The sequence below is a fragment of the Salvelinus namaycush genome, chromosome 32 (assembly GCF_016432855.1).
Source record: "Salvelinus namaycush isolate Seneca chromosome 32, SaNama_1.0, whole genome shotgun sequence".
Lineage (NCBI taxonomy): Eukaryota > Metazoa > Chordata > Actinopteri > Salmoniformes > Salmonidae > Salvelinus > Salvelinus namaycush.
In genome coordinates this window covers 35,870,510-35,882,664 of record NC_052338.1, presented here as the reverse complement: position 1 = coordinate 35,882,664, position 12,155 = coordinate 35,870,510, and the positions used below count along the sequence as shown (strand labels likewise).

General features: G+C 42.9%; 2 protein-coding genes across 2 annotated transcripts in view; both read left to right on the top strand.

The window, feature by feature from the left end:
- Nucleotides 1-3,010: 3,010 nt before the first annotated feature.
- Nucleotides 3,011-5,798, top strand: LOC120027158 (MARCKS-related protein 1-B-like). The gene is made up of 2 exons (XM_038972028.1): nt 3,011-3,320; nt 4,404-5,798. Exons 1-2 carry the CDS (start codon nt 3,216-3,218, stop codon nt 4,959-4,961), a joined length of 663 nt encoding a protein of 220 aa, XP_038827956.1. The 5' UTR covers nt 3,011-3,215; the 3' UTR covers nt 4,962-5,798.
- Nucleotides 5,799-10,407: 4,609 nt separating this feature from the next.
- Nucleotides 10,408-12,155, top strand: part of LOC120027357 (probable histone deacetylase 1-B) — a 28,222-nt gene continuing 26,474 nt past the window's right edge. Inside the window, exons 1-2 of the mRNA XM_038972271.1 lie at nt 10,408-10,529; nt 11,459-11,571. Of these exons, the coding sequence (XP_038828199.1) occupies nt 10,475-10,529; nt 11,459-11,571 (168 nt within the window). The 5' untranslated portion in view covers nt 10,408-10,474. The remainder of the gene's footprint in view (nt 10,530-11,458; nt 11,572-12,155) is intronic.

Genomic DNA, 12,155 nt, shown 5'->3' with positions numbered 1-12,155 from the left:
AGTGTAGTATCATGGTGTCTATGTATCAGTGTAGTATCATGGTGTCTATATACCAGTCATGGTGTCTATGTACCAGTGTAGTATCATGGTGTCTATATACCGGTGTAGTATCATGGTGTCTATGTATCAGTGTAGTATCATGGTGTCTATATACCAGTGTAGTATTATGGTGTCTATATACCAGTGTAGTATCATGGTGTCTATGTATCAGTGTAGTATCATGGTGTCTATGTATCAGTGTAGTATCATGGTGTCTATGTATCAGTGTAGTATCATGGTGTCTATATACCAGTGTAGTATCATGGTGTCTATGTATCAGTGTAGTATCATGGTGTCTATATACCAGTGTAGTATCATGGTGTCTATGTATCAGTGTAGTATCATGGTGTCTATATACCAGTGTAGTATCATGGTGTCTATATACCAGTGTAGTATCATGGTGTCTATGTATCAGTGTAGTATCATGGTGTCTATATACCAGTCATGGTGTCTATGTACCAGTGTAGTATCATGGTGTCAATATACCAGTGTAGTGTCATGGTGTCTATATACCAGTATAGTGTCTATATACCAGTGTAGTGTCATGGTGTCTATATACCAGTGTAGTGTCATGGTGTCTATATACCAGTGTAGTGTCATGGTGTCTATATACCAGTGCAGTATCATGGTGTCTATGTATCAGTGTAGTATCATGGTGTCTATATACCAGTGTAGTATCATGGTGTCAATATACCAGTGTAGTGTCATGGTGTCTATATACCAGTATAGTGTCTATATACCAGTGTAGTGTCATGGTGTCTATATACCAGTGTAGTATCATGGTGTCTATATACCAGTATAGTGTCTATATACCAGTGTAGTGTCAGGGTGTCTATATACCAGTGTAGTGTCATGGTGTCTATATACCAGTGTAGTGTCATGGTGTCTATATACCAGTGTAGCGTCATGGTGTCTATATACCAGTGTAGTGTCATGGTGTCTATATATAGGTGTAGTATCATGGTGTCTATATATAGGTGTAGTATCATGGTGTCTATATATAGGTGTAGTATAATGGTGTCTATATATCGGTGTAGTATCACGGTCTCTATATACCAGTGTAGTAGTGACATGGCTTCTGAATGTATATCAATGTATAGTACTGTATAGGCCTGTTTTGGTCATAGACTAGGCAAGGCCCTATCTCCACATCCCAGTTGGCTAAGACAGACAGTCTCTAAGGGAATTGAGTTGAATGGTCACATCCCAGTTGGCTAAGACAGGCAGTCTCTAAGGGAATTGAGTTGAATGGTCCCATCCCAGTTGGCTAAGACAGGCAGTCTCTAAGGGAATTGAGTTGAATGGTCACATCCCAGTTGGCTAAGACAGGCAGTCTCTAAGGGAATTGAGTTGAATGGTCCCATCCCAGTTGGCTAAGACAGGCAGTCTCTAAGGGAATTGAGTTGAATGGTCACATCCCAGTTGGCTAAGACAGACAGTCTCTAAGGGAATTGAGTTGAATGGTCCCATCCCAGTTGGCTAAGACAGGCAGTCTCTAAGGGAATTGAGTTGAATGGTCACATCCCAGTTGGCTAAGACAGACAGTCTCTAAGGGAATTGAGTTGAATGGTCCCATCCCAGTTGGCTAAGACAGACAGTCTCTAAGGGAATTGAGTTGAATGGTCCCATCCCAGTTGGCTAAGACAGACAGTCTCTAAGGGAATTGAGTTGAATGGTCCCATCCCAGTTGGCTAAGACAGGCAGTCTCTAAGGGAATTGAGTTGAATGGTCACATCCCAGTTGGCTAAGACAGACAGTCTCTAAGGGAATTGAGTTGAATGGTCCCATCCCAGTTGGCTAAGACAGACAGTCTCTAAGGGAATTGAGTTGAATGGTCCCATCCCAGTTGGCTAAGACAGACAGTCTCTAAGGGAATTGAGTTGAATGGTCCCATCCCAGTTGGCTAAGACAGGCAGTCTCTAAGGGAATTGAGTTGAATGGTCCCATCCCAGTTGGCTAAGACAGGCAGTCTCTAAGGGAATTGAGTTGAATGGTCACATATCAGTTGGCTAAGACAGACATACTTAGTCTTAGTATTCTATTTCTATAAATGTACAGTTTATACAGCAGGCCTATGTGGGCACAGTTTGCCTGTATCCCATTCTGTTTGGTTACAGCCATCTATATATAGTACAGTAGGCTTATATCCTAATAGGTTTTCTCTTCCAAGAAAGTAACGTTCAGTTCACAGAGAGAGTCAGGTTGATTGTGGAGCGAGTGACGGATTAGAGCACATTTACCGGCGCACTCATTTTGACGTCTCTGCACTACTCTCGAAATTGCCTTCATTCTTTTCATGGTCACATAAAGAGCTGGGTAATAAGGCTCAGTCAATGTATACATGATTAAGGTGCTTAGTCTGTAGTCTTCCTTTACACGTGGGATGACGGATACGTTGAAGAGGGAACACCAATATATATGCTCGATGGGGGGGGGGGGGGGGGTGTCCAGCGCTATAGAATATAGATATGCTCGATGGGGAGGGGGGGTGTCCAGCGCTATAGAATATAGATATGCTTGATGGGGGGGGGGGGGGTCCAGCGCTATAGAATATAGATATGCTCGATGGGGAGGGGGGGTGTCCAGCGCTATAGAATATAGATATGCTCGATGGGGGGGGGTGTCCAGCACTATAGGATATAGATATGCTCGATGGGGGGGGGGTGTCCAGCACTATAGGATATAGATATGGGGGGGGGGGGGGGGGGTGTCCAGCACTATAGGATATAGATATGCGGGGGGGGGGTCAATTGGATATTATTTGGAGAGAGAGAAACCATTGGAATATGATGTTGGAGAGAGAGAAACCATTGGAATATGATGTTGGAGAGAAAATGTTTTAGCGTCTTTTGAAGAGGGCGGAGAGAACTCACAAAGGTGCTCATGATTGGATAGACTCGTGTGACCACGCCCGTTGGTGGTATCTTGGTCTTTATTCAAGCGCTGCGTTCAACCACTGTTGAAACTAGTGGGTATCCTTCTACGGGAGCGACAGGTTGAAGTGCGGAAAAAGTCAAAGAAACGAGCTATTTTTTCTTCAAAGGACCCCCCCAAATTACACGATCGCCTTTTTTTTGTTGCCATTGGATCCATAACACTGCGCGGGGCTGGATTAAATTGAGACGACTTTTTTTGTGTTTTTCCTTTAAAATTTTCTTTAAAAACACCGAACAACGATGGGTTCCCAAGCGTCCAAAGGAGGGGTAGTCGTGGAGGCGAAAGCTGCTGCCGCGGACGCGGTTGCCGTCGCGAATACGGCTGCCGTCAAAACTAACGGACAGGTATGAAACGCTCTCTCATCCCTGGGTCACCAGACGACACACCTCTTACTCAACTAACTAAAAGTATCTTAGCAAATATTTCCTGTGGTATAATGTTGCTATTTAATTTAAAAACGAGGTTGGTCTGTTTCGGTTATATTTTTCGAGGATAAATGTGCATCTTGGTTTAGTTAAATGTTTCTGGCTAGCATGGTCAGCAGTGACGGCTAGCGTAGTTACGAACACTAGATTGAGACGCGGGAGGATGAAACTGCCAACGTGCTGGCTGCTAAAGCCGTGATCTGCTGTTTGAGAAACAAAAATATAAATATATACATATAATATCTAAAATAACGTAGTTAATCAGGGTTTGGACGGGGAGCATATGCCACCGTTAACTAACCGAGGTTCTAGCCAGCCTTACTAGCTCGTTTCAGTTCCAGTTCCAAACCCGTGTATTTGATACAAGTGCCATGAGGGGGGTTGGAAAGGCGAGGGCGCACGTAGGCAAGCTACCCCTCATGCATAAAATATCAGAGCCAATTTGTGAATTATGGATTCAAAAGCAGCGCTTTAACAGTGGATATCAATCTAATCACACCGAATTTATGCAGCCCATCCATGATGGATGAAGTTGCAGCCCCTCAGAACCGGCGAGTCGAGACATGTCTCGATCAGTGACTGTAAACGTTATTTTATAGACAAATGCAAAATCGACATAAATCACATCTTCACCTTGTGAAATTAATGTACATTTTTGTCAATGCATCATCGGTTTCATTGACATTTTGTTTAAATATAATTTATAGTTTTTTTCATCGACTAGTCCAGGTCTTTATTGAAAAGATACCCCCCCTGTGTGTGATGTGACACCGTCGCCGCCTGTCGTTTTCTGGTGGTTCTACAAGGCGTCGGCTTTTGAGCGACACGGTGGTTAATTGATGAGCACGACGAATCATATAGATAAATGTGTTGATGGTTGTGTTTGAGTCACAGTGTAAAAATCTAATGTAAATAGTTTTTTCTTTATTAATTGAATTGTATCTTTTTTATTAGAACCATCCTCTAATTTAGTTCCTTCATTTTTCCCTCCTTTCCTCCTAGGAGAATGGCCATGTCAAGTCCAACGGTGACGTCTCTGCCACAGAGACGGCCGCCACCAACGGTTCCACTGACGCCGCCGAGGCGGGCGCAGGAGGGGACGCCATCGAGCCAGCGCCAGCCGCCGACAAGGAGGCCGCCAAACCGGAAGGTGAGGCTGCCGTCAAGGATACCCCCAAGAAAAAGAAGAAGTTCTCCCTGAAGAAATCATTCAACTTCAAGGGCCTGAAACTGAAGAAGACCAAGAAAGAGGAGGTGGTGGAGGAGGAGGCGGCCGCTCCCGCTGAGGAGAAACCAGCTGAGAACGGAGCCGCTGTGGCTTCGGAGGAGAAGAAAGAGGAGGTGGTAAAGGAGGAGGCTGCTGCTCCCGCTACAGAAGCCCCTAAGGCAGAGGAGGTGCAGGCTAAAGCTGAGGAGGTGAAGGAGGCTCCTAAGGAGGAGGTGAAGGTAGAGGTGAAGGAGGCGGCTGCCGCTGCTCCTGCCACAGAGCTCACCAAACCAACAGAGGAGACCAGCTCGACCCCCGCGGCAGCAGCTCCCTCCCAACAGAAAGCAGAGTGATTGTATCTTTACCCACAACAAGGACTGTGAACTGTTTTTCAAGAGAGAGAGAAAAAATTGAGTTATATATATATATATTTATATATGTGTATATGTATACATATGTATAGATATATGTATATGTAAATATATACACATTTATGTGAGAGACTCCTTCGTGCCACTTTTGTCATGGTAACAAGATGACAGACTAGATTCACTAGTTCACTTCCCTGGTTACGACCCCTGGTTACAGCGAGACATCTGAACCTGTTAGTATTATGTGCTGATATCTGTGGGACAACGGGGAGAGTGGAAGACACAGTTCTGGATGGGAGTTGAGTTGACGTGTCTTTCTCAAAACACCCAGCTCAAAAAGATGCATCAACACCAACGAGCTAGATAGGATAGGACACCAACCAACCACCACATCAAATAGAAAAATAAACAAGAAATAAACAAAAGAGACTTGCCAACTTTATACATTCCTATATTTTAACCCAAGATTTGAAGTATTTTGTGGTGTACAATAGAGAACCATTTTAACGATTCAGAGAAGCTATGTCTTGTTTGTTTAAAGAAGAAGAAATCAATAAGTTTAGATTTTTATCTTGGCTATAAAAAAAATATAAAAAAATAAAAAAAAGAACAATTACGCTTGCTATGTTCACTGTTGCAGTTTTAAAACAAAGCAGAGTTGTTGATCTGTCTGGTGTGTGTGTAAGCCTGACTCTTGCTTGATGGTCTCTGTAAATACATTGGACTGATTTTGTTCTTTATTTTGCTAATGTTGACAGATGTTTATGGTTTTATTGTAAAGTTGAAAATGGTAAATAAATGTTGGTTACCAATACCTGCCCATTGTTGTATGGATATTGTTATTTTTAGGTGGGAAGGGTGATTGGTTGTACAGCACGCTGGCTGGGGAAAACAACATCCGTATTAACTGTTTATTGTGGTCATAAACATTCCTCTTTACTTGAACAAAAACTATAAACACAACATGCAACAATTTCAAAGCCTTTTCAGTTCATATGAGGAAATCAGTCAATTGAAATACATTCATTAGGCCCTAATCTATGGATTTTCACATGACTGGGAATACAGATATGCATCTGTTGGTCACAGAAAAAGGTAGGGGTTGTGGATCAGAAAACCAGTCAGAATCTCATGCAGCGCGACACATCTCCTTGGACTAGAGGTGATCATGCTGTTGATTGTGGCCTGTGGAACGTTGTCCCACTCCTCTTCAATGGCTGTGACGAAGTTGCTGGATATTGGCGGGAACTGGAATACGGTGTCGTACACGTCGATCCAGAGCATCCCAAACATGTTCAATGGCTGACATGTCTGGTGAGTATGCAGGCCATGGAAAAACTGGGACATTTTCAGCTTTTAGGAATTGTGTACAGGTCCTTGAGACATGGGGCTGTGCATTACCATGCTGAAATATGAGGTGATGGCGGCGGATGAATGGCACGACAATGGGCCTCAGGATATCGTCACGGTATCTCTGTATTCAAATTGCCATCGATAAAATGCAATTGTGTTCGTTGTCCGTAGCTTATGCCTGCCCATATCATAACCCCACCGCCACCATGAGGCACTCTGTTCACAACGTTGACATCAGCAAACCGCTCGCCCACACGACACCATACACTGCGGTTGTGAGAGGCCAGTTGAACGTACTGTCAAATTCTCTAAAACGACATTGGAAGAGAAAGGAACATTACATTATCTGGCAAGAGCTCTGGTGGACATTCCTGCAGTCAGCATGCCAATTGCACGATCCCTCAAAACTTGAGACATCTGTAGCATTGTGTTGTGTGAAAAACTGCACATTTTAGAGTGGCCTTTTATTGTCCCCAGCACAAGGTGTACCTGTGTAATAATCATGCTGTTTAATCAGTTTCTTGATATGCCACATCTGTCAGATGGATCGATTATCTTGGCAAAGGGGAAATGCTCACTAACAGGGATGTAAACAAATTTGTGCAGAAAACTTGAGAGAAATAAGCTTCTTGAGCATCTGGAACACTTCTGGGATCTTTTATTTCAGCTCATCAAACATGGGACCAACACTTCACATGTTCTGTTTATATTTTTGTTCAGTGTACAATGTGCTTTCCAAATTCTAAGAATCAATGAGTTACATTATATTTTCCGATAGGAATGTGATTCTTGTAAGAGCACATTGATGTGTTTTAGACTTCTCATAGTCCACAATCCCAAGATTAATGTCCAGCTAAGAGAAAGCCTGACATTCTTGACAAGCCTGACCAATTAAATATGTAATCAACCAATCACACATAGTAGTAAACCACCTACAACTGAAAACAAGAGTGGACAATACCTAATTTTTCATCATTTTGGACATAGGCTATTAGTTCACACAGAGAAGAAGTTTTGATGGAAAAGTGCTGATGGAGAGGAGAGACTACTGCAGAGTGTTGAGATCCACCCCATGATGCTACATTCTAGGGCTATGGCACAATCTCAATATATTTTTCTTGACTCCTCACGTCCTCTCTCCTCACCTCCTTTTCAAAAACATATTGGATAATATAGTTAGAGGGACTTCCCTCTGACCTTCTCCTCCAATGTGTTTGGAGAAGGATGTGAGGAGAGAGGATGTGAGGAGAGAGGACGTGAGGAGAGAGGATGTGAGGAGAGAGGATGTGAGGACAGAGGATGTGAGGAGTCAAGGAAATTCAATTGAGATTCTCCCTATGTACCTTATTGTCTCTCCTTCTTCCCAAAGTGTGCACTTGTGCACTCCCCTTCACTGTGTTGAAAGGAAATGACTGGCCTAAGAAGCAGAGTGGAAAACTCCCACTAGCCCATGCCTCCACCAATCCAATGCTTTTAGATTTGTAATAAGTAGTGAACAGAACAAGTGCACACTTCTGGAAAATGGTAGAGAATTGGAAAGCAGCCAATGATCCGTTGCATGCACCCACATTATCCTTGTGACCTCTGTAACCCCTGTAGTGACAGCATCTCTCAGGACGTCATTGCTTAGGACTTATATACCTCCTCAAATCTAAAAACATCTTAAAATCATATAAGAAATAACTTCTCGTGTATTCTTCCTCAATAAAGTTAATTCAATTGAATTTGTTGAACTCTAAATCGTTGATCCTGATCAGGGTTGGTTGTAGGGGTCTGCATCCTAAATGACATCCTAGTCACTATACTGTATGTAGTGCACTAATTTGGACCAGAGTCCAATGGGGAATAGGGTGCCATTGGGGATACGCCCACTGACCTAGTTCACATGGTGATATGATGAGTTGAGATCAGAGTTATTTCTAGTCATCCCAGCCTTCAAACAATGATGAATTATTCACACACAGATGTAGCTCCACGTTAGTGTTGCTTCAGCCATTTTGCACAGATTGCAGAGGCATTTGTCGAACTCACAAAGTCTATTACTCTAATCACTGAACTGACAATTTGTGAATACGTGAATGGGGTCGTTAGGTAGCTACTGTGGATGAGGTCTTCAGGAAGCTTGCTTCTGTGGATGAGGTCGTTAGGTAGCTTACTACTGTGGATGAGGTCTTTAGGTGGGCTTAGTACTGTGGATGAGGTTGTTAGGTAGCTTACTACTGTGAATGAGGTCGTTAGGTAGCTTACTACTGTGGATGAGGTCGTTAGGTACTAGCCTACTACTGTGGATGAGGTCGTTAGGTAGCTTACTACTGTGGATGAGGTTGTTAGGTAGCTTACTACTGTGGATGAGGTCGTTAGGTAGCTTACTACTGTGATTGAGGTTGTTAGGTACTAGCCTACTACTGTGGATGAGGTCGTTAGGTAGCTTACTACTGTGGGTGAGGTCTTTAGGTAGCTTACTACTGTGGTTGAGGTTGTTAGGTACCAGCCTACTACTGTGGATGAGGTCGTTAGGTAGCTTACTACTGTGGATGAGGTCGTTAGGTAGCTTACTACTGTGGATGAGGTCGTTAGGTACTAGCCTACTACTGTGGATGAGGTCGTTAGGTAGCTTACTACTGTGGATGAGGTCGTTAGGTACTAGCCTACTACTGTGGATGTGGTCATTAGGTACTAGCCTACTACTGTGGATGAGGTCGTTAAGTACTAGCCTACTACTGTGGATGAGTTCATTAGGTACTAGTTTACTTGGACTATCGGGGAAGAGAGTTTTCATACAGAACCGTATCATTATCTAATTAATTAAAACGGTATATTTGTAAAAATTGTAAGAAGATTTTATCAATCATATCAGATGCACATTTAAACATATCACGACTCAGGATATGACCCAGATGCAGACACAGGAGGTGGATAGTTCTATTCTCAGAATAATTATTATATTAAAGGGGCAGGTCGAGGGCAGGTCGAGGGCAGACGGAGGTTCGTAATCCAAGGCATAGTCAATCAGGGACAGAACGGCAGGCTCAGGACAGATAGGAAGGTCAGAACCGGGAGACTAGAAAACAAAAACTTGAGCACAGACGAATAGGGGAAACACGCTGGTAAGACCTGACAAAACAAGACAAACTGGCAACAGACAGACAGAAAATGCAGGTATAAATACACAGGGGATAATGGGGTAAATAGGAGACACCTGGTGGGGGGTGCTTTCGTTTATTCTTTATTTATCTTTAATTTGTACTTCAAATTGACTTTAAAAAATCTGCATTGTTGGTTGAGGGCTTGTCAGTAAGCGTTTCATGGTAAGGTCTACCTACACCTGTTGTATTCGGCCGAATATATGTGCCGAATATAATTGGATTTGTTTTGATTTTGACATGGGGGCAGAGACATAAACGGTGCAATTTTACAGCAGAGTGACTGTCAGTGACTGACATAACAATAGGAACACATTTTGAGACCCAGACTGAGTTCCCAAAAAATAAAGCAGACCATTTATGTCACTTATGCCAGGATGATTTCAGCATAGATACTGAACTTCCCCTTTAAGAAGGGTGGGGTAGCGGACAGGTATGCTGTTGTTCAGACAGGTATAGTGCCAGAGATGGTAGGACTATAGTTTGAAACTGTGGGAAGCTTTTTATAAGCAACACATATGCAAAGCTGAGCAGACTAGCTTATTGTAGTACAATGGAACCATCTGGTGGCTAAAAGTTGAACTATTGAAAATGAGGTATAAAGGTTACTGTAGTTGACTATCATCACCATCATCCTTTTGCCTATGTACTTCAATATACAGCTCAATGTGAGAGAAACAATATTTTGTGCAAGATCATTGTACAGGAATGTGTCGATTATGCGCAAGATCGTTAGTCTTGCAGTGTAGGTGGAAAAATTGGCGTTCATCATACAGCAATATGAGGAATTTATATGAGGATTTATTTATTCAACATATTCTTGTATACTTGTTAGAAGCACATAACTGGTATCACAGACCAGTGAACAGTGCAGACAGAAAAAAGTACATCCTTCGCAACAACGCCTTCGAGCCGAGCAGGTTTCGGTGATTGGACGAGACGATAGTGCAAATTATCCAGTGTGGGCACAAAGAACTGTGCAGTGCTAATTGGAGTAAAATGGCGCTGTCGTCTGCAGGAGGAACAAAGAAGAAAGTCTGCTATTATTATGATGGTAAGATTTAATGTTATGTAGCTTAGTGTTGTCTGCAATATTATTTATTGTAACGGCGAAGATTTTGTGCTCGATAAAAGGCATTTTTTTTCTCCGCCTTGAAAGAAGTGCCGTAGGCGAGTTAGCTGCTAGCCAGCTAACGTAACTGTAGCTGCCGAGTGGTTAGCTTGCTAGCTAAGTTAGTTGCTAGCTAGCGAACGTTACCTGGTTAGGAATAAGGTTTTGGTTAGCTAGCCAAAGCAACTTGAGATGGTCGTTTTTATAATTTTTCAATTAGCTGAATTGCCGACATCTAGCAAGTTGATGCTTTTAATTTGCGGCAACTAGGCTAGCTAGCTAAGGTCTTTAGCTCGCAAGCTAGCTAGTAGGCATATAACCAGCTGTCTAGTTTGCAAAAAGATAACTAGAGATGGTTAGGAATGAGTGTCTTTGAATCACAAACTGCCTCTTCATATTTAGCTACACCATTTGTTTAGTAAAGTGAGGTTATCATGTAGCTAGCGGTGTTGTATAGTCAACTGTGGGGGGGGGGGGGGGGGGGGGGTTGAGCCTGTAGATTCAGATCACTTTTCAGAGGCTGGCCATTTGATTACTATTATAATTTGTGTTTCGTGCGGTGTAGCTACCAGGCTGCATGTGTGATTCAGGCGTGATAGTGCTAGCCTGGCGCAAAATCCGGCACTTAAAGCGACACAGAACCGCTGGGCTAAGAGCCAGTAATTGAAAGGTTGCTCGTTCGAATCCCAGAGCCGACCAGGTGAAAAGTCAGTCGGTGCCCTTATTGTTCCTGTAAGTCGCGCTGGATAAGCGCATACAGCTAAATGACAAATGTTAAGAACAGAGTTTACATACCCTATCTGGGGCTAGGGTAAAGAAATGTGGTTTGTTGTCTCAGTAGTTTGTCTAAACCTCATATTTCCTCTCCCCAGGCGACGTAGGTAATTATTACTATGGCCAGGGTCATCCCATGAAACCCCACAGGATCCGTATGACCCACAACCTCCTGCTCAACTATGGACTGTACAGGAAGATGGAGATATATGTAAGTACAACAGCTACAGGGGGGTTTATACACTTGTTTAATTTTTACAAACGTCCTGTTAGTGGTGCACACATTAAAAATAATCCCAAGCATCAAATAAGCCAAAGCGTTACTTTTCAGAATGTGGCCAAGAGATGGGTCTATAGAGGATGGCGCAGCGGTCTAAGGCACTGCATCTCAGTGCTAGAGGTGTCACTACAGACCCTGGTTCGATTCCAGGCTGTATCATAACCGGTCGTAATTGGGAGTCCCATAGGGCGGCGCACAATTGGCCCAGCGTCGTTAGGGTTTGGCCAGGATAGGCAGTTATTGTAAATAAGAATTTTGTTCATAACTGACTTGCCTAGTTAAATAAAAACATGATATAAATATATTGTAAATGACTGGAGCTGATACGAGTGGACTCCTAATTCTTCAACACACTTCTACACTACAGGTCCAAAGAAACTTTCTGTGTAGTTGAGCTGTTCCAAAGTCCTACAGACTTATAAAGATCTAGATGGATAGTTGTGGACATTACGTTTTCTGACCTTCCATATATTTTGGGGTATTGAAAATATAAGCTGAAATTAGGTGACCATTTT

Coding starts and splice junctions, on each gene's coding strand:
- LOC120027158 (XM_038972028.1), top strand. CDS start 3,216: ATGGGTTCCCAAGCGTCCAAAGGAGGGGTAGTCGTGGAGGCGAAAGCT. Junction 3,321..4,403: donor CCGTCAAAACTAACGGACAG/GTATGAAACGCT, acceptor CTTTCCTCCTAG/GAGAATGGCCATGTCAAGTC.